Source organism: Alligator sinensis, unplaced genomic scaffold (assembly GCF_000455745.1).
Source record: "Alligator sinensis unplaced genomic scaffold, ASM45574v1 scaffold404_1, whole genome shotgun sequence".
Taxonomy (NCBI): Eukaryota; Metazoa; Chordata; order Crocodylia; family Alligatoridae; genus Alligator; species Alligator sinensis.
The window spans coordinates 4,960,571-4,983,668 of record NW_005841839.1 but is presented as its reverse complement, the minus strand read 5'-3'; the positions used below and the strand labels follow the sequence as shown (position 1 = coordinate 4,983,668).

Here is a 23,098-nt window from a genome sequence, read left to right as displayed (position 1 = left end):
AGGAGGAGGAGGAGGAGGAGGCGGCAACAGCGGGGGACACTAGAAGGCGGAGGAGAAGCAGGGGGGGCAGAGGGGGAGGATTAGAACTTTAGAAGTCTCCATAGTCTTTTCCTTTCAGGAAACACATCCTGTTAGCATTTGACTGCCGTGGCAGTGGCTCTGTTTGTTGCAGTCGGCTACGCCCTGAGGCTCACCAAAAACAGCCACAAAAACAACCATTTCCTCTTAGTGAGAGACAGGGGAAAAAAAACTTCCTTACAGCAAAGGTTGTGTTCTCCAGCCTCTGCCACTCGTTGCTCTGACATTCACGGAGGAACACAGAGAGGAACAGATTCCTCAGAATACTTTGAACTTCCAGAGGTCCTTTAGGATGAAAGCATTTACTTCGAGTTTGGCTTGGCTTGGAGAATGACATTTCTCTCCGTTTGTGGGATGTTCTGAATTAAGTGTCTGGAAAGGCTTGCAGAGCTGCTGCTTGCTGCCGGTGCCTGATTCCTACGTGAGTCCCTATCATCCCCTTGGTCTGCGCTCTGGAAGGTTGAGGCACCCTGTTTGCAAGCATTCCAGCCTCCCTCGTCCCAGGGATACCCCAGGGTTTACCACTTCAAAACTCTGGATTCTTTCTGGATTCACCTTGCCCTACAAGGAATGGACCTCCCTGTCCTTCAGTTCATCACAGGACTGGCTTTGCTCATCAAAGTGCAGGAAGGTGGATAAAGCACAGCTTGGGAGGACAGAGACCTGCAAGCTCTCTTTTGCATTCATATTTTATGGAATTCTCCTACCTACCTCACAGTGCTCTCAATTGCTTGATCAGAAACACCTTAGGAGTTGACTTTGAGAATGAACGGTGATGTCCTCTAGCCACTCATAAACATCCTACTGTAGCTGCCTTCCATTTCAAGTCCTCCTTCAATGTGCTGCAGCTGATCAGGACCTCGGATCTTCTGCAATTAGAGACTGGCAGCAGCTGACAGTCAGATATGACTGTCCAGAAACTGGTAGCCACAGCTGTGTTGGTAGCCCTGGTCTCACTTATTCTTAATAATGCAGCTGCCTTTACTCCCAACTGGGTATACCAGACCCTGGAGGATGGGCGAAAACGCAGTGTGGGGCTCTGGAAGATGTGTTGGCTGGCAGAGAAGGGGAGAGGAGGTGCAGGCACAGGTGCCAGACATGGGCAAGGGGAGGAACGCCAATGTGAAGCCCTGGGCTGGGGTTCAGAATCTGCTGGGTTCCAAGAATCTCGGAGCACTGTCAAACGTAAGTCCTATGTTTGGTCTTCTGTGATTATGTTGGACTGTGCTTTGTATGATACCATTTAACATTCACAACACTTTATATGGCCCACAGTAACTTATAGACTGAACCCGAGAGATCCTAAGTTTCCACAAATCCCAGTGAAGATCAAAAGCAGTTGAGCATTCTTAGGAACTCTCAAAATTGGGCCTCAAATAAATAAGATTGAGATCAAGACCAGTTAGAAACACCTCAATATCAGGTGAGGAGCTACAGAGTAAGTGTGCTATGTTCCGCCATATGGTTTTTGAGACAGGAAAGAAAAGGTTGGCAAACTATGTACTGGATGAATATATCTGGGAACTGCTAGTCTGCAGTTTCAACACATTTCCCAGTAGCTTCTCTAATGCTCCCTCTGACATGTCTGTTTTATTACCAGACTGCTGCAGACCTTGCACTTCCTTCTAAACACAGCCAAATCTTGTCCAGGTGGCAGGATGACTTTTTAAAAAATGGCTTTAAGTAATGTAAAAATTGAGAGAGAAAGAGCCAAAGTACTCAGACACAGATGATGAGTGTTGCTGATTTCCAAACTCTCCTGTTTTTGGTGAAGGAAAAAAAACCCAAGATCCTAAAATCGTTGTTTTAATCTGTTGGATAAAAACAAACTATAGTGAAATAATGTTTGGGGGCATGGAAATGCATGCTGTTCTAAAAAGAAAAACAGCTGCCTGTTTGGGAAACATCAGAAGTCAGTAAATAAAACATTTTTGAAGTTTGGCATATTCAGAGACTCTACATCAACAAAATGTGCATGGGTTAAATTGAGGTATGATCTATTTGAAAGGTCTGGCTAAAATACACTTTATAAATCAACTTGCAGCTCAGTAACAGAACTCTCTGATTAATCAAGAGTGCAACTCATTAGCCATTTATATAACATTAGGGGCCCAATCTGGGTCTCACTGATTTGGGTTTATTTTAGCCAAATTGCAAACAATTTAATGGCATCCTCCAGTGAATCAAACTGAATTTAATATTGTGAACATCTGAAATCTGGTGTCATACCAGCTACCTCAGAGAACCAGAGATATTATTAGTGCATTTAATGTGCTATGAAGTCCTTGAAAGTTGAAAATAAATGCAAAATATTCTCATGAATAAACAAAAATAGATACAGTTGATTTCACATACAGTGTTTAATGTTTTAAAATGCACTGTAGAGCTATTTTTAATTAAATTTTGGAAGCACCCAGTCAACAATTTGGATTGGTTTAGTGGCCTTTTCTATCCTTATAGGGTAAACAAAAAGAAAAATGTAAAAGGACTTTCTTTTCTCCTTTGGAGAAGTGTGTCACTGTGGATATTGTACTGTATTTTTTACAGCAAAAAGTTCATAAACATTTTGCCAAGTATCAGACTCGCAGACCACCCCTCCCCCCTAGACATTTTTATGCTTAGGAGCATGCATAAGCTCCTGCACACTGAACTGAACACATGGGGGATTGTAAAACCATACTCAGATTTGCATGTGAATATCTTACTCTGTGCCATTCACAAGTTGGGCAATGCTATAATTTCATAGAAAAAAGTTGTGGGCAGCAAGGTCTCACCTAAATAGATTAGAATAAATCTTAACTAAGAATAAGCAGTTATCAGAAAAGTGAATATTTTAATTAATTATAGTAAGAATAAGTCTAATAATTTACTAGCTATCAAACATCTCAGAAGGTTTGAATTAAAAAAAAAGCCCTTTAAGATTGAAGAATCAATATTTATCAGTTTAAAGCATCAATTCTTTATTTCCTCCAGCAGCAAGCCATTTCGAATCTCTGTTGAGGAATTTAAGGGAATAAAAGTTATGCCTTTAATGGTAAAAACTGAATCACAGAAACCTTTCAGGCAGATTACTGAACACATTATTAAGACAAAGATGATTTTCCAAGGACCACACAATCAGACACTGTAGGTGTGCTTCTCCATTAATTACTCAATAGATTCTGTATTTTTCTTGTTTGCACCAGAGTTCAGCTCTAGTAGCAAAGCATGCATTGTTTTGGTAAGCTATGATAAATATTCTTATCTGTTCCCTGTAGATGAATCACAATTATACAAAGATTCTGCTCACCCTCTGAATGAAGACATGTACTCCTTCAAAAATGTAGATGCAGTTAAAGTGTAGTGCTTTGGATGAATTAGAAAAATATTACACACAAGATACTATACAGATATTTAAACGGAATTTTTATTTTTTCCAGTTTAACAGAACTATAACCATTATTTCTTCACTTGATTTTACTTGCATTTATATCTAATAAATGAACTGCATTCAAGTGCCATTTGAAGAATGAAAAGCAGAAAATCTATGGGTTTTTTAATGCAATGCAAATAAGGATTACTGCCTCTCACATTTAAATGGCTTTTTAATATAGATAATACTTTATATATGGGGCTGTCAACCTTACAGTAGAATAAAGACAAATTGTAAAAACTCTGAGGAGCATTTACATACACTGACAACTTCCATTTAAATAACATATAACTAATAGCCAAGTGGATGCACTGCTTGAAGATCATTTGACAGGTAAAACTATGTAATAATAAGTATGTTCACAACACTAATGTCTGGAACATTCTTCTTCTATTCATAGTAAATACCACCTTAGGGCCTTGTCCTGGTAAAATCATTGGCAAATTCCCCTTTTTACTTCAGTTTGCACAGCAAAGCAATTTTTTCTCTTAGCCAGCAGACTGACCAAAATGGTTTCCTGGTGATATTATGAAACTCTAACTGCTGTATCAGAACTTGCATATACTTATACTAGAAATAAATAAGAGTACATTCAAATAAAGAAATAATGGTTATTGTTTTTTAAACTGGGAAAATAAAAATCCTATTTAACATTTGTTTGGTACCTTGTGTGTTCAAACTGCTTTACAAACATTCATTAATCCTTTTACCACATCTGCAAGGTAGTTAAGCTAGTGGTTCTCAACCTTTTTTAGATTCAAGGCACCCCTCAGAAAAAGCCAGCTCTTAGTTTTCACTCATTTTTCACTACGGAAAAACAACAGCAATTCTTCTATTACAAAAAGCTTTAAAAAGACTGCTACAGGTCAGCATGTTTTTACCACTGTGGATTCCTATTTGAAATCTCTGGGCTTATCTTGTCAATCATAGATAGCTGTTTGCACACCTAACAGTGTTAGTATTGCATGGTACTCTTGAAAGTATCTCATATCACCCAAGAGTGCCAAGGCACCTTTGCTGAGAACCAATGAGATAAGTGTTGATACTGCCACTTTTATATATGGAGAAATAGAGTAAATGATTTGTCCGAGGCCAGACAGTTAGCTAAACAGCAATCCTAGGACCACAATTCATATCTTCCAACACCCAGTCCTGTGCAAAATTCATTAGATGCTACTGCCTCTCTAGTTCAGCAAAAAGTTAAGCTCCATCCCAAATGCCCTAGCTCTCTATTAGCTTACAGATATCAGAGTAATTCAACCATAGCAAAAAAGTAGAGAAGTGAAAGGAAAACAGGACTCCCTGAGCGTGCTCTGATAAGCGCACATGTGCAGTTTGCAGTGCCTCAAAGCAGTCTGAGGTGCCACAAAGTGCATGTGGCACATGTGTACACATTTGTTGCACTGCTAATTTGCAATATGATGGGGTTATTTTTTTTACTTTGGGACATCTCGGTGTCAAAAAAAAAACCCGCCACTGAAAAAAGTGGTGCGGCACACATGGCAGCAGCATGCACTGCCAGACAGGGAGCCTGGCCAGCTAGAGCCATGCTCTGGTTGCCAGCCAGGCTCTGAGCAACCACATCAACACTGCTGCTGCCCTGGGAGGCCCCCAGGACCCCAGGTAAGGCTACTGAGGCCAACACAAGTGCTGGCCCCAGCCTCCCCTATCCCACCTGTGTCACTTTGCCATGAGCTGGAGTGTGCATGCAGGGGCATGCCCAGGGAAGGTAAACTAAAAGATACTGGGCTGCAGTCAACTAAGGAAGAGAACCACTTATTGCAATGAGCTTTGCTTGACCAAACAGTAGAATATTCATTATGAAGGCAGGTAGTGCATACTATCCTTGACAGTGCAACATGAGGAAGAAGGGCCATGTTGTGACTCCTCTGCAGGACTGTCAGTTGGAGAGATTGCCACAAGTCAGTGCATCAATAGGCCATTTGGCCATCATGCTTCTCTGGCATAAGCACTACTCATTTTCAGCAATATGCTGCATCTCACTGTAACAACAAGACATCCATCCCGAGTTAGCCAAACCACTGTTCAGATATCTGAAATCATTTGGATAAATCAGTTACAAGTTACCATTTCAAGCATAGGAGTAGAAATGTAGTAGTGTTAAATAATACTTAAAATACATGATACCCAAAGTTACAAGTTGCAGTACTGTCTCAAAACTAAACAATAAAAAACAGATTTTTATCTAATAGAGCTTTAAAAGAGAATAGCTTGTTACAAGCTAGAAAAAAAAAAGTTGCTACTGTATTTGGATAACCAAAGCTTTGAATGCCTGAGGATGTATGATAGTTTGCAGGTGCTTACAGAAGAAAAGCCTTTCATGGAACTGCAGCCTTGGAGATGCCCAGACCCCTCCTACCCACATTTATAGTTAGGGTGAATTTGGACAAATGGTTCTCCTGTATGCTAGTATTCCATAGTATTTTGTTGCTCATTTCTGTGTTAATTTCTAAAGCAGAGCTCACCCTCTGTGGGCAGCGGGTTACATTCACATGTTTTCTGCCAGGCAGACTCCTTTTTCATGCCCTCCAGAAATAGGGAAGCTGAATGCTCCTCAGTTCCTGAACAGAGGGTTAAAGAACTTTGGTGGGAGTTTGTTCTGTATTCTGGTGTAAACAATAAGGAATATAAGGACAAGGAGAGACTGAAAACAGAGACTACAAAAAAAGCAATGCTGGGGGAGGGGCTCAGGGATAAAAGGAAAATGCCTGGAGAGAATTATGTAAAACAACAAATCTGGATTTATGCTGTTCAGGCTAACGGCTACTGAGTGAAGGGTGTTTTCTTTCCCAATCATATAGAGTTCTATGTAGTGAAAAAGCAGTCTGTTGACCCAAGGCCAATTTTTTATGCACTTGGACCAAGCACAGGAAATAATGAGTACTGGAGCAAGTAATTAAAGCAGTCTCATTAAATCAGTAGATTGCTGATCTGATAACCATTTCAACCACTGGTTTAATCATCCTCTTTTTCACATATACCTTGTTTTATAAAAACCAATTACCTGGGAAGCAAAAAACACATCAATACAATGATATATTCATCCTTTCAGTGGTCTAGTGGTACTGCTTTTGCATTAGTTGTATGAAGAGGCAAGAAAGTTATCTCAGATTTCCAGGTAAAGGCTACACCTGTGTAGAGAAAGCATGCTGTGATATGAGAAAGGAAAGTATGCTATCACAAAAGTACTCACTACAGTGATAGGTGCTGTAGACAGATGAAATACTTTTCACCCTTTTGGTGAATATAGGACAGGCTTCATTGTGGGCCCTGTAAGTACTGGAAGATTCAAGTAGAAAAAACAATCCTCAGAATACTGTAGCTGACTCAGAGAATTTCTCCAAGCAAAACCATTCTGCACGATATCTAATATGCTGTCTAGCACAAATCTTCATTAGCCACTTGTGGACCAGGTCTCCTGTCAAATATGAAATATACATACCATTTTAGGTTTTACAAAAAATGTAATATATAATTACTGTGGTGGGCCAGTAGGGGGTACTCCTGCATTTGAGCCACCCACCTCACTGCGCCTGACCACCTTCCAGGCTCTGAGTGCCTCCCTGGGGGCGCCTCATGTCTGGCCAACCCCCTTCCTGGAGCACACCCACTAGCCTGGGGGTTCCACTGCCACCACCCAGGGCTGGGCTTGATTCTGGCTCTGTACACCCTGGGAAACACAGGCCTAGTAGCTCTCGAGGGTACTTGATTCACTTCAAGAACTTGGGATGCTTCCCTCAGTCAGAAGCACAAGTAGTGGTCTCCCTTAGTCAGCTGAACCAAGGGGACCCCAAGGCATAATCTAGACCCACTCCCAGTAAGTCTCCTATACTAGGTACAAAGGAGAACTTTATTGGTTACAAGGGGTAAGGTTGGAATAGGGTACAGGGTACAGCAATATCAGAGAAATCCCATAGAGCACACTCCCATGGCTGGGTAGCCTTTGATCTCGCATCTGAGTTACTGCAAGCTATATATCTAGTTAGATCTCAGGTAGCTTACTCACAAGTATCATCCAGAGGCAGGTGGAGATTCCCCCTGGAGGCAGGCAGTTCCTTGATCATGAGTTTTAAGAGAGAGAGAAAGTTTCAGATGGTCCAGCTCTTCTCTCTCTCTGAGCCTTCCTCATGGCTGCTGTCCCCTCCTCCTGGGCAGTCCTTAACTTATATAGCCCTTGTTACCTCATTTACCTGGTCCAATGAAGGCCAGCACCTGTTGGCTGTCAGCCAACCAATTTGAAATGCATCACTAGTTGCTGGGCAGACTGGCAGTTCCTAGTTCCCTAGGCCCTCACCCAGGTATGTGATGCCAGTCACGTAGGCAGAGGGAGCAGGTTTCCCCCCGCCCTCAGGAATGTATCCAGCTCAGGTTACCTAAAGAGATAGGGTAAGGTGTGTACCCTCTGCAGGGCCCATCTTAACCAAATTGTCACAGAGCAGAGTTTTTGGGGAGAAACAGAGGTGGCCGTCTGGCACAATTACAACCTCAAAACCACTGTTTTCACAATACAGGCCATGCCAGGCTCATCCCTTTGCAGATTTGTAATGGTTGCAGAAAGATTGAGTTTCAGAATTAGTATCAGATCTGAAAGCATTCTTCCTCCCAGGCCTGTATTTAGACCATTAAACATTACCTAAAAAGGCAAGTGTGATGAACGTGACATGCTCAAACAGGGGTTGGACAGGGCTGTTTGTTCAGTCATCATTTTGGCCCTTTAATGAATGGCATACACTCAGATACTACAGTGATGACAAATGATAAAGGGATGGATGGATGAATCTGATTTACTAAGAAGGGTCTCTTTCTGTCTAAAAAATGTTAACAATGCTTTGAACTTCAAGGATAGGGAGGGGGGCTTGGAGTACAGAAAACATCAAACTCCAAGATGAACATGGGCTGACAATGCGAGGTCATGGTTGGCAGGGCTAACCGGACCTTGTCGTGCATCCACAGGTGCATCTCGAGTAGAGCCAGGGAGGTGATCCTCCCCCTCTATGCGACGCTGGTCAGGCCGCAGCTGGAGTATTGTGTCCAGTTCTGTGCGCCCCATTTCAGGAGGGATGTGGACAACATGGAGAGGGTCCAGAGGAGGGCCACCCGCATGATCCGGGGACAACAGGGCAGACCCTACAGTGAGAGACTGCGGGACTTGAACCTATTCAGCCTCCACAAGAGAAGGCTGAGGGGGGACCTGGTGACCGTCTATAAACTCACTAGGGGGAACCAGAAGGGTTTGGGGGAGACGCTGTTTCCCCTAGCCCCTGCTGGCATAACAAGGAATAATGGGCACAAGTTGATGGAGAGGAGGTACAGATTGGACATCCGAAAAAACTACTTCACAGTTAGGGCGGCTAGGAGCTGGAACCAACTTCCAAGGGAGGTGGTGCTGGCCCCTACCCTGGGGATCTTTAAGAAGAGGCTGGATACTTACCTGGCTGGACTCATTTGAGTCCCGTTTTTGTTTTTAGGGTGAGTGGTTTTGTTTGTGTTTTTTGGGTTGTTCTCCCGCCCTGGCGGGGGGTCGGGCTAGAAGATCTATTAGGTCCCTTCCGACCCTGAAACTATGAAACTATGAAACTATGAAACTATAAAACATTGCTAGATTCCTCAGGGTTCCAGAAGACATAATCCCCCAATGGTGGGAACCTTATTTCAAGTGCAGATGCACAAAGCAAGATAGCAGCTCTTTTTAATTGTAATTCTTACAAGCAAGTATATCCAATGATGGGGAGTGGCACAATATCATGAGTGACTACGTGACTTCCACAAGCACTACATATAAACACCTGTCCAGCCTCAATGTATGATTTACACAAACACACTTTCACTATGAAATATGGCGATGAAGTCAGGGGACAGCTCTGTGCGGGAATAAGAAACAGACATTTGTTTACAAAGGCAATTGAGACAATGCCAGTGTCCATTAGGCGTGTCCCTAGTATTTGTTTGGATGGTAGCCACTCCAGGCATATCAAGCAGCTGAACACTTTTTTAGCTATATATTAATTGCTCTGGCTAACAGTATACTTAGTGCATATAGGCTGAGAAAGGAGGATCACTCTATTGTGCAAAGCGGGCAAGTCTACACAAAACGCTAAATGCGGACTATACTAATTCTACTGTGTATTAGTGCATCACGGCAAAAGCCGTGCTAATGTGCTAATTAATATGCAGTAGAATTAGTCTACTGCACATTAATGTCACCAAAAGACCAGGTGCTGGCGCTACTATGCGGTAGCACTGGTTATAGCACATTTAGTCAGTACCTGCTATTACAAGTACTAAACTTAAAGTGCAGTACCAATGGTGCATTAATGCACATGTAGATCCATCCACTGAGTACTAACCATAAGACTTAATGTAGATGTGAGCTTGTAATTTACAAAGCTATCTGAAAACTGCCTGAGACACTGTACAGAGACAGAGTGAGTTCATATGGTTGACAGTGCCAGAGAAACAAGGCTGAGATCCAGTATCTATGATATAGCCTATATTTAAATAAGAGAAATTCAACATCAGGGGCTAATCATACAAACTCTCCATATGTAAGTAGTTACTTGTGCAAACTCTGCTTTAAGAAATACAACTCCTTATGGTAGCAAGAATTTGCTAAACTTGACATATGTACATAAAAATTGGGACATTCGTAAAATTAAATCAGGAAAATTAATCTGGTGCAATAATATAGATTATTCACACAGATACCTATATTCATATGTGCATTGTATAGCCAAGTTAATATTTCCCTGACTTGTGGATTTGAATTCTCTTATTAAGGGTGAGGATTTAAAATAAAAAGAAGAAAAGTTTAAGTCATTTGGAGCTTTTTGTAAACTGCACCTTAAATGCATTTATTACAAAAAACAATAATGCAAATACTGATAATTCTATGTGTGTTTAAATCAAATAAACCTACTCCAACAAATACATGCATACCATACCTTAGCATAATCAGAAGCTATGCACAAACCTTAAATTTACAGTTAAAAATGTTCACTGAGTAACAGAGAATCTTAAAAATCAATTTGAAAAATTCTCTGAATCAAATTATATACATTTGCTTAATATACAACATGATCTGTTTGTCCATCTATCCATTTCTAAAATGGTTGTCAGAGTTGTTAAAACTCAATATATTGTTTTCCTTCCCCTGTAGAAAAGTTGTAAACCTACCAAGTTAATTATCTAAAGTATTACATTAAAGCCCAGTTGAAGATAATGGCAAAATTCCAACTGGCTTCAAAGATGCCAGGTTTTCACCAAGCTCTTTATCATGAACTGTTTTCTATCTTAAAAGGGAAAAACAAAACAGAAAAAAAAGTTGGGGGGTTTTTTGGCTGTGATAAATCCCCTTTTTACTAAGAGATCCTACACTGATCCATGATCAGTACAAAAAGCTACAAAACTATCAAAATAAAAAAAATATTGTTTTTGTGAGTAATCCGTTTCCCTAAGAAAGTGAATCAAGGGCTCCCTGTTTCTGAAAGCAGGAGGGCCATGTTTCTAGCTTTAAAAAAAATCATGCAAGAAACATTCTGTTGCACAAAAGATGCAAAAGGTTCGACACATTTGTATCCCATGGGAGCTTCCTAGCAATGTACTAATCCAGTCTAGTCCTGCCTGGCTTTAAATAACCAGAGGAACCAAAGAATTAAAAAAAACCCCACAGTCCTTCTCTTACCATGCACCTAGATACTGCCTCATTAGAGAGGCAGTACCTTCTTGTGACTTCAGTTATGTAATAATACATATACAATTAGCATTACCAACATGGGAGTCTGTGGTCTAGTTGTTACTGTAATGTAAATTATTATATCCCAAAATCTTTAATTAACACTAAAGTTGCAAAGTCAAGCACTTAGAAGTATGGAAATACCAGAATTAAGACTGCCTGTGCAAACTATCATGCAAAAATTGTCTCTTTTGCATACATATTATGATAGACTCCAGGTAGTGCTTTTTCCATAGGATGCCTATCTCATTCAGAGAATGGACTGTTATGTAATGTACTATTTTATCCCTCATATTCAGACGATATTTAACCCTCCTATTCATATCTTTTACCCCCCATACCCAGATTTTTAATAATGCATACCACCCAAACATTGTTTTTAGTAAAAAAAAACCTAATTATTTCTTCACAAGCATTTTTCTATGGGGCTGTCTTCATAGTATCTGAGTTCTTTACAAACATTAATTTTCATAACACTCTCAAACATGCCCACTAATTTTGGGTGCTGACTGGATCATGCCATGACAATTTTTCAAAATACTTCACACTTCCATGGTCATTTCTATGTTCAAGGTGCAGCTCCAGTTGGTTTCAGTTGAAGCTGTGCACTCAGTAGAACCATTTTAGATGGTTCAAGAGAAGAAGAAAAAAAAAAAAATCAGTGGGCGCATCTACATGTGTGCCCATCTGCATAGTTGTTACTGTGCAGTCCTGGCAACCCATGGGTCATTTCCAACCCTACTGCACAGTAGCGTCCACATCACAGTTCGTGCCCGGCGATGCTACGTTGCCGTAGCAATGAGCTGTCATGGTAGCTTGTCATTATGGCAACACAGCATCTTGTGTAGACACGCCCAGCCTGAGATATATACCCAGCATGGAAACTTTTTCTCTAAAAGGTTAAAGTCTGAAAAACTTATCACACAACTGAAAATAGGGTTGTATAAGGGGCAACATTTCTTATAGCCAGCACTGCCACTGCTACCACTAAGAATTTTTAAAGATTACAAATATCTTGGAAAGACTACAAGAATCATTAACCCTACTGCCCAACATCAATACGGGGCACGTCTACATGTGCCCCTAACTGTGCATTTGGTACTGCGCAGTCCTGGCGGCGCAATTATTTTTAGATGCTATGTCACTGTAGTGATGAGCTACAGCAACATAGCTCATCACTATGGCGAGGTAGCATCTGCATCACGGTTTGTGCCCACCAATGCTACATCACCGTAAAACATCGCTACATCACTATGTCGCCTTGTGTACATGCGCCCGCTAAGTGTTTCCAGTGGATTTTATGAGAATAATCAGATGCTTCAATATGTATTTTCAATACTTGCTTACCTAAAGAAAAATAAATTAACCAAATAAATAAAAGAAACATAGAAGGGCAACATCACACTTTATCAAATGCTCAAGAGTTTTTTCAAATTCCTCTCATCTCACTCTCAGCATTACTGAATTCCTTCTTTTAAAGCTGCCTCCCAAGTGTTTGGCATTTTCTGACACTCAAAAACCAGCACATTCTATACAATGTTTTAAAAGCAAAAACCTTTTTATGGTATTATGTTCAGGGTCACAGAACTCAAACATGGCTGATACATAATCCAGCCAGATCTAGACAAATTACAGAGGTGGGTAGATGAGAACAGGATCGAATTCAACGCATACAAGTGCAAGGTGCTGTATCTAGGGAGAAGGAACCAGCAACACACCTATAGGCTAGGGAACACCCTTCTTGTCAACACAGTGGCAGAAAGCAATCTTGGAGTCATTGTTGACTCCACGATGAACATGAGCTGCCAATGCAAGGAAGCGGTCAGTAAGGCTAACCACGCCTTGTCGTGCATCTACAGATGCATCACACGCAGGTCTACAGAGGTGATCCTTCCCCTCTATGGGGCGCTGGTCAGGCCACAGTTGGAGTACTGCATCCAGTTCTGGATGCCGCACTTCAAGAGGGATGTAGCTAGCATTGAGAGGGTCCAGAGAAGGGCCACTCACATGGTCAAGGGGCAACGGGGCAGATCCTACAAAGAGAGGCTAAAGGGCCTGACCCTATTCAGCCTCCACAAGAAAAGGCTGAGAGGGGATCTGGTGTTTGTTTACAAACTCACCAGGGGGGACCAGTGGGAATTGGGGGAGGCTCTGTTCCCCCGGGCACCACCTGGGGTTATTAGGAATAACGGCCACAAATTGTTAGAGATGAGGTTCAGACTGGACATCAGGAGACATTACTTTACAGTTAGGGCTGCCAGGCTCTGGAATGGGCTCCCAAGGGCGGTGGTGCTCTCTCCTACCTTGGGGGTCTTCAAGAAGAGGCTGGACAGATATTTGGCTGGGATGATATGATCCCGGCACCCGTTCCTGCCAGGGGCAGGGGGTCGGACCTGATGATCTGTTTAGGTCCCTTCTGACCCTAAGTACTATGATACTATGACATTTCATCAACTAAAAATAAAAATAACTTTTAAACTGATTGAAAGTTATCCTGTTTACTGTCTCAAAAGAAAACTAAATTTAAAAATCAATATAAACTACACTCTACACCTTAGAATGACAAATTCCATCTTAATTACAGAGATATCAGAAAACCTTCAAATGAAAAGCTGTTACTGTACATGTAACCTAAGCTTTAAAATAATTATTCTTGCTGTCATAAGTCAATGAAGAGAACAGGGGGGAAACTGAACTCAAACAATCAGCATAATCTGATTTTTCAATGAGGTCATTTTGCCTCATTATTCCAAAATACTACAAATTACTGTCTAATATAAGTAACCTACATTTACAAAACACAAATATCCCAAAAGATGTCATGTGATATAATCAAACAAAACTGCTGCTCCTGATTAGCCAAATCAAATCAGTATTTCTAATCCAGATGGATGCAGATGGCTAGGGAAATGAGGAAAGTGATGAGAAATTTTACTTTGTCTTGTCCTTATAGTTTGTGCTAAACCTTGACTGAACTGTTTGTCTATATGTTTTTGGAGTGTGTATAAGTAGAGGGGTGTATAGGAAAAGGGAAGAGAAGGGCAGTCCTCAGTTCTCTGCCAAGAATGCACTAGACTGCCCTCAGTAGCAACTCCTCATAAGGTAGGAGTATGCTGCGGGATGAATTCCTTCTATAATGTCTGTTTGACATTTGACCTAAACTCCAGACACCATTCACCCCTGGCCTGCATCCATTAGCATAGGGAAATACCTTTAAACAGTTAACTTCAAAGGCATGGGACATAAACAGCAATGAGTTCAGAATAAAAAAGGTGGTGCACCAAAATACCTTTGTCATGAAGACAATCTTAGACAATAGATTTTAGACACTAACCATTATTACAAATGCCACCAGTAATTGTGCAGGCATTGTAGCTCTTCTGAACCTCATGTTTCACAAATCATAGCTAATATAAATGCCCCTTGAAAACTAAGAGCATTTGTATTGGTCACAGAAGGTAGATCTTGTAAATGCAACAGAGAAGACAAAGAGGTTTGTAATGGTCCAAATGGCTAGATCTAAATATAGGATTAGTATATTATCTTTGACAGAGAAGCCATCAGAATTTACAATAGAGATGAACTAGGAGTTGCTAAGTTTATGTTTAGTATAAAATTTAAAGCAGCAGCAGACAGTTTAGAAAAATTGTAAACTGAGTATTTCAAGCTTCAAAGCAGTTACAAACGCTCTGATGGGGAAAGGCATCGTGAAAACCTTCTCCTCGAGGGTGCAAGGGAAGGCGCTGACTCCCTGGGTTGTATCTCTTCCCTAACCAGCACTGTTTACTTTTTGGGTTGTCTTGACCTTGGAGTACAACGGAGAATATGGGGTTATACAAGTAGATCAAAGAATCATCTTGGACTGAAATGAGCCCAGCAAAGTTTAACACATCAATGAGAAGATAACAGTTTATGAAGTAGGCAGACAAGGTTCCTTGGGTGAATTTGATATCTTTTATTAGACCAACCCAAATGGTTGGAGAATAGTTATTAAGCAAGCTTTCGGGTTCAAAAACCCTTCGTCAGGCTCAGGAAGCTGCAGCAGTTGGTGTGTGCTCTTCCTGGATGGAATGAAAAGTAAAGAAGCCAGGGGCTGGGCTGGGCTGGGCTGGGGAGTCAGTTGCCAGGCAGATTATAATGTATCAAAAATCCAATGTCTATGTTTAGTCCCTGATCTCTAGTATCCAGCAGGTTGATGAAATGGAGCTCATAGGCTCGTCTCTGGGATGTGTTGTGTAAATTTCCCTTGAGGATCAGGACTGAGAGATTGGAGAGAGAGTGGCCCTCCTGTGAGAAATGTGCCCCCACCGGTAATTGGGTGTTTCTGTCTTTGATGGATTTCCGGTGTGCATTCATTCTGGTGCGCAGTTGTTGTTTGGTCTCTCCTACATATCTTCCATCAGGGCATTTGGTGCAGTGGATGAGGTATACTACATTCCTGGAGGTGCAGCTGTAAGAGCCTGGGATGCTGATGGCTCTGTTGTGGGGTGTAGTAATAGTGGGGGTGGTGGAGATGTGGGGGCAGGTTTTGCATTTCTTGTCATGGCACGGTCTGGATCCTTTTGGTGTGTTCTGGGGTTGAGGAAGTTTGCTTCTGGTGATGAGGTTGGCGAGGTTCGGTTTTGTCCAAGAGGCTAGGATGGGTGGCTCTGGGAAGATCTTTTTAAGAATAGGGTCTTTTTCTAATATGGGTTGCAATTTTTTGAGGATTTTCCGTACAGGTTCAAGGGATGGGTGATAGGTCATAACCAGCGGTGTGCGATTTGTGGGTGTTTTTCTTCTGTACTGCAGCAGTTCTTCACGTGGTATCCAGGTGGCTCTTTCAAACGTGCGATCTACCTCTCTGGAGGAGTGTCCTTGCTGGGTGAAAGCCTTTTTAAGATTGGTGAGGTGGCAATCCCGGGTGTTCTCTTCAGTACAGATGCGGTGGTATCTGAGGGCTTGGCTGTATATCACTGCTTTTTTGGTGTGTTTCGGGTGATTGCTGGTTCTGTGCAGATATGTATGTTGGTCTGTGGGTTTCTTGTATACTGTGGTCTGTATTTTACCCTTCTGGATACTGATCCTTGTGTCTAAAAAGGGGATGTTGGTGTTGGAGTATTCTAAAGAAAGTCGGATGGAGGGATGGTGACTGTTGAATTTCTGGTGGAACTCAAGTAGAGATTCCAGGTTCTCACTCCAAATGATGAAGATGTCATCGATATATCGTAAGTACAGCAAGGGTTTGATGGTGCAGTTCTTGAGGAAGTCTTCTTCCAGGTGGCTCATAAAAAGGTTGGCATACTGTGGGGCCATTTTAGTGCCCATAGCTGTTCCCATCATCTGGAGGAAGTGTTGATTATTAAAAGTGAAATTGTTGTGTGTGAGGATGAAGTGTATAAGCTCAGTGATATCTTTGGGTCTGTATTCTGGGTTGTAATCTTGTTCCTGTAGATATGTAAGGCAGGCATGGATGCCATCCTGGTGTGGGATGTTGGTGTATAGGCTGGTAACGTCCATGGTGGCTAGGAGTGTGTTCCTGGGAAGGTGGTCTATGTTTTTAAGTTTCCGTAGCAAGTCTGTGGTGTCTTGGACAAAACTTGCTCTGTGGGTGACAAGCGGTTTTAGGATGGATTCAACAAAACCTGATATTTCCTCAGTTAGGGTCCCATGGTTGGATATGATAGGTCTGCCAGGGTTCCCTTGTTTGTGGATTTTAGGGAGCATGTAAAAAGTCCCTGGGTTAGGTAGCGGGGGGATCACCGGTGGCAGGCTAGGGTGTTTGGTTTGTGTTGCGTCAGGGTTGATGGTAGTTTTAAAAATAAGTTATAGATTTGTATGGGAGGTTTTGGATAGGGCTGACCTTGCTTCAGGCAGAGGGTTGGACTAGGTGACCTCTGGAAGTCCCTTCCAGCCTGACTTCTCTCCAACTCTATTGACTTTCTCTTCACTATTTAATATTTTGTAAACACTTCCTGCAGCTTCCTGAGCCTGACGAAGGGTTTTTGAACCCGAAAGCTTGCTTAATAACTATTCTCCAACCATTTGGGTTGGTCTAATAAAAGATATCAAATTCACCCAAGGAACCTTGTCTGCCTATATCCTTAGACCAACAGGGCTACAACCTAAACCCCTGCAGTTTATGAAGTGACATTTCTACCTCAGACCTATTAGAAATTCCATTGAGAAGCCAATGAAATGTTTCATTTAGTTTTTATTGGTGAGAGAACCATTACAATTCTAAAAGAATCCTGAAAGATAAAATACATCCTATACTAGAACAAACAGTTGTATTAACAATATGAAATAAACAATATTATTCTATTGCTGTCACAGCCTAGATTTAAATCACTGTCTTGGCTGTTTTAATGGAATCAAGCTAACTGTAGCCTCCCTTATTTGATTCTTTCATGTTCATTCCATTATGGTTCCATCCTGAAGCATATTTGATGTTTTTTAAGTTGAACGCCACTAAGCAAACCATTAGTTAACATTTCTATACTGGTTTGCGCAGCTTAGTTTATTGGGTGAACTGGCATTCGTGAACTGCAGGAGATAGAAACTGTGGTAAGAAACCAAAAATGTGTAAGATCTGAGCCAGCTATTTTTATGTTCAAAGCTATTACAATTCTCCAGCTGTTCAGAATATGATAATGAACCAATTATTTGTTGACTCAATACAACTAAAAATTCTGCAGGACACCAATGGAGCAAGTCATGGTTATTATAATTTCTGTGGCAAAGCTTCGCCTCAGTTTTATAACCAGAAGAAAACATGAAGGACAGGATTTATACAAGCAAAAAGGTCATGTTTCTAAGATCAGGGGTACTAAAAATTCCAGGGATTATAAGTGTAGCATTCTGGCATTTTAAGCTCATAGTTACTAAAGACACAAAAGCCAACAAAGTTTATTATAACTGTGAATCAAGTACCTTCTGGATTCATTGTTATAGTTAGCTTCATAGACAAGTAAAAGGATTTTAATAATAATGATTAATCCTGGTGGTTTCTGGATTCCTGATTGCTACAAACTCTTCAGGCAAGTCAATGATCTTTATAATAGCATAAATGGCTATTTATCAGACAGCCATAGTTTGACACTCGAAACAGAGCTACAATACTTTCAATGTATATTAAGTTTTACTGATATTTATAAAGTCCAGAAGGCACCAGGCAATGATTTTAGTGTCAGCCAAAGTACTTTGTGATTTATAAAGGTTTAACCAGGGAAGTATGTTCAATGCATAGGAGCATGGAGCTTCACTTTGAAAATCATCATAGCAAATTATTCAGCAAATTTTACTTTTTGACTGAAGGAAAGTTTCTTTGTTTTCAGAAATAAATTCATCATGAGAACCAAAACTATATTTATCCAGGGCCATACTTTGCAGCTTCTCTGACTGTGTTTGTTCATTTCAATAGTACTCCTCAAGGTAAAAGGCACTCTTCATGCAAGTAAGGCTAAGAGCTAGCTATATTCTGCCAACAATTAACTCTTGAGCAAATCAGTATTCATTTGTAATTATTTCATTACACAGGACATTAAAAGTGACCTATATAAGGGAAAAATTGGGTTCACATATATCTATGACTCCAAAGACGACCTAAATGACTGAATATATTTAAATAATGTTTTCTCATTTAATTTATTGTAGACACTTCAAAATTATTAAGTTGTATTTTCCTTGACTTTTCTGGGAGTTTTGAAGGATTCAGGAACTGGATTAAGACCTTAACTGAAGGTCCAAGGGTGCCAAATCTCTAGGAAAAGATTTCTTGTCAAATGTTTACCAGGGATTTGAATAAAACTGGTATTTATCAAATAACTAAACAAATACACTACATTTTGAACCATCTCTCAACTGGTTGGCCATTACTTCTTTAGTGCTAGTGATACTGTTTTCTAATCCTCCGTGGATTTTTTCCCCCCAAGAAGGTAGGTAACACCTATATCTAATAAATCACATACCTCTTAGTGAGAGATATGGGGGAAATAACTCTTTCGTGTCTTGTAAACAAAAAGAGGGAATAAGAAAGCCAAGTTTTTTCTCAGTACCACTTACCTTGACATCTTTCAAAAGATTTAATCCTATTATTTTGGGTATCTGCTTAAGGACTTGGCTATATTTCTTCACAGATTTTGGTATATGCTGTTATTTTTAAATCCATGCTATGTTTTCCAAAGGGCTTCATGTTTCAGAGGACTCTACAATGTTGTCTTATCTTTATAGACATCAGACACATTGTACAGACTTGTCAGAAGCCAGTAAAAAATATGTGAGAAGTAAGAACAAGTTACTGCAAATCATTGACTCTTATTACCAAAAAGCCTGGGAAAAAGCAACATGGGTGTAACAATAGCCTAGAATTAACCATTTACTGACAGTGGTCATTCTTCATGAAACACATGGTAGGATATCTTAAAACCTTGCATTTTGTACACTCCCTCCAATCCATTCACAACCAGCTACAGAGATCTGGAAAGTCTAATGAAAGCTCACAATTGTATAAAACATTTCCCTTTCCAAAGTGTGCCCATTGACATGGTAAGCTGCATCTACCTCAGAGTAGCAGGGGACATTGTGTTAGCACAGTGATACTTATGAAGCTTACCTTTTGCTAGAAAGGAAGGAAAAAGATCAAAACAGGACATCTATCAGTTTAACAGGAAAAGCAAAAAAAACAAACCCCAACAGTCCAAAGCTGACTATAAGTACTACAGTTTGCAGTGAATCCACCCTAATCAGTAACACATTAAGGAATGTATTTGTATAAAATATCTTTCTAGGCTCTGCATATTTGTACCTGGAATCAATTCAATATTTGTCTGTACATTTTAATATAGACAAATTTAAATATGCTATACAAATATAGATCTGATAGCACATATATGTGTGTATGTATGTATGTAAATGGCTAAGTATTACATAAATTCCCACACACTATGATTCTCTTATCTGCAACCGACTCCCTGGCTAAACATCTAGAGCAGGGATTCTCAACCAGGGTACTGCAGCACCCTGGGGTGCTGTGAGATCCTTTAAAGGGTGCCATGGGGTGCCACACAATACTGGCACTGCTAAGTGTGCAAATACCTACACATGATTCATAAGATAAACCAAAAGACTTCAAATAGGAAAACATAGTGTCAAAAACTTTCTGATCTGTTGGGGTCTTCCTGAATTTTTTGCAACAGAAAAATTGGTCTATCTTTCCATAGTCAAAAAATGAGTGAAAGCTAAGAGCTAGCATTTTCTGAGGGGTGCCCTGAATCAAATAAGGAGTGCCTTGAGCCTAAAGAGGTTGAAACTCACCAATCTATAGAAAAAGAATGGCTTTGCAGCATGCTTGAAAAATTACCAAATCTCAGTTCTGACAGAACAGGAAAGGGAACAGATTTTATAAATTAAGAAATCCTATCACAAAGACCTATCAGCAGCTACAGTAAAATACCTGCCAGATGCTAGTATTAGCCCATCAACTGTTTTCAAATGCGGCATTATTACCCTGGGAAAGTGGCAACACATTCAAAGCATTAAAGTTTGCCATTGGAGTTTATATTATTACTGTTTTACTACTTATATTGCAGTAATGCCTAGAAGCCCCAATCATGGGCAAGGATCCCACTGTGCTAGGCATTGTACAAGCACAGAACAAGAAGATGATCCCTGTTCCAAAGTGCTTGTATTTATAATTGTGGATAATGGCTCTCTTTGAAAACAGCCTACTTTTTCTATACTAGAGCATTCTCCAGAAAAATGATAAGAGGAATCTGTATAACTGAAAGGCAAGATTCAGCAGCTTATATTAGAGCAGGGGTTGGCAATGTATTTGGGCAGAGTGCCAAAAACTCCCACTTGTGAGATGTTGGCATACCAGGGGCAGATGGCAGGGGAGCCATACGGGGCCCAATCCTTGTTGTGGCAGTGCAGCCATGGCCCCTTCCCCACCGTCTTCCCTGAGGTCCACATGCCAAGCAAATTCCTTTGTGTGTCACACTCTGGCACCTGCACCAGAGGTTACCTATCCTTGTATTAGAGGGATTCTGTTCTTAGATAGCCTGCTCATGAATGTACATCAGAATAAATGTTTATTATGAAGGTGGGATGAAGCACGGTCATGTAATTTCTCAAATATTTTCCCTCGGGCTGGCAGCTTTGACATGGCCTCTGAATGGTTACTTTTCTGTCCTCAAGATTTAATTTTAATATGATGCCCTTCTTTTCTGTCTCTTCCCACAGTGCAATTTGACATGATGCGTGCCTGTAACCTAATTGCTACAGTTGCCTTGACTGCTGGTCAGCTCATTTTCGTCTTGGGGCTGGTGGAACTGCCAATTATTTCTCAGGATACCCAGTGGTGGGAGGAAGCCATAGCTGCCGTGTTCCAACTTGCCAGTAAGTACCTCCTTTTGCAGAAGGACCTGGTTCCTATTAGATCAAGACATGGAAGCATGCTGTTTCACAAATCCTCTAGAGCAGGAAAGTCAAACTTGTTTGATCCTTGGGCCAGATTCAAGCCCTGGGGCTTCTTGTGGACCAGATCAAACCCACTTCTGGAAGTAGGGTGGCTGGAGGCTGCAGAAGTCTGAGTCCCTGTTTCAGCTAACGCTGCCATTGCTCATCCTGCTGCTACCCCATCAAGTCCCCTAAAATGTTTCTGTACCCCAAAATTCAGCAGTGGGGAGAGTGATGGTGGTGGTAACCCCTGCTGTTCGCTGAGCCACTATGGTAGGTCAGGAAGCCACAGAGATTAAGACCATTGTTGCTTGTCACACTCCCCTAAATTTCCAGCCCTTCCAGGAGCCCTCGCAGGCCATATGACAGCTCCACAGGCCAGATCCAGCCCACAGAACAGATATTTGACATACGCATTCTAGAGTGAAACAGAAGACCAACAGGGTTTGAGCACCACTGTAGGTCTATTCAGACTCCTTAATAGCTCTCTCTTCATGTTAGCTCACCAATTTATGAGCTTTTGCAGAACACAAACAAGAGTTCCTTCCTTAGATTAGAATGAATTCCTTTCAGTCAACCAAAACTACGAGCTACTGTTTAGATCCCATAAGGAAGACAAAAGACAAAGGAATGTGTACTCTAAGTAATATAACTGCATGATTTAATTTGACTAAAAATACCAAAGGAATGATGGGAAAGAACAAGAAGGGGGACAGAATGAACTTCCCCAGCTGTACTGCAATGCAATTATATATGCCTTTCAGTTGACTGAATTTTATTCCGTGGAGATTTGCTGGATTTTGATGGATGCATGTGTCTGTAACCTAGTAAATAAAGCTGCAATCAACATATTGGAAACACTGACCATTATAAATAAAGTTCCCGTAGTCTTTTTCATGGATACAAACTGTATACAAAAATGAGAAGGGAAAAGAGGAAATGGCTTCATCTCAATACCAAAGTAAAACCACTGGCACCAAATCATAAATGCTTTACATTAATCCCTTCCTTTACAAGATAAATCAGGCATTCCATATTTGCTAAATAAAGGGCCCAATCCTACAAAACTTCTATGCATATAACTACTAGGCCTGTGTGGAGCGGCTAGTATTCGCTTTGGATTCAGCTGATTTGGGGGACAGTGATTCAATTTGGTAATTCGAATCACTGTCCTAAATCAATTCAGCCGAAACTGATTTAGAGATCTGGCCACAGCCGAATCAGGTGAATCTCCAAATAGGTTCCATCCTCTGCCTACTCTCAATGGCTTCCCTGCCCACTCTCCCAGCTCCCGGCTCTTTAAAAAAAGCTCACACTCACCAGCTGCTGCCTGGAGGTGGGGGGGATCCCCGCTGTCCCCCCCTACCCCATGCTACACGGGGGGCTCTGCCACAAGCCCCCCAACCCCCACTCACTCC

At 41.1% G+C, this 23,098-nt stretch overlaps 2 protein-coding genes across 8 annotated transcripts in view; one reads left to right on the top strand and one right to left on the bottom strand.

Moving 5' to 3' along the window:
• Positions 1–23,098, bottom strand: part of IFT140 (intraflagellar transport 140) — a 182,998-nt gene that overhangs the window by 32,324 nt on the left and 127,576 nt on the right. The gene's annotated exons all lie outside the window — the stretch shown is intronic.
• TMEM204 (transmembrane protein 204) overlaps positions 1–23,098 on the top strand; it is a 115,553-nt gene that overhangs the window by 67,245 nt on the left and 25,210 nt on the right. For 4 of the 5 annotated variants that reach the window (XM_025204199.1, XM_025204194.1, XM_025204244.1 and 1 more), the window contains one exon: positions 21,465–21,620. In XM_025204199.1, coding sequence (XP_025059984.1) covers positions 21,465–21,620 — 156 coding nt within the window. Of the gene's footprint in view, positions 1–118; positions 1,264–21,464; positions 21,621–23,098 lie in introns of all 5 variants that reach the window. The other variant, XM_006015575.3, reaches the window with a different exon arrangement.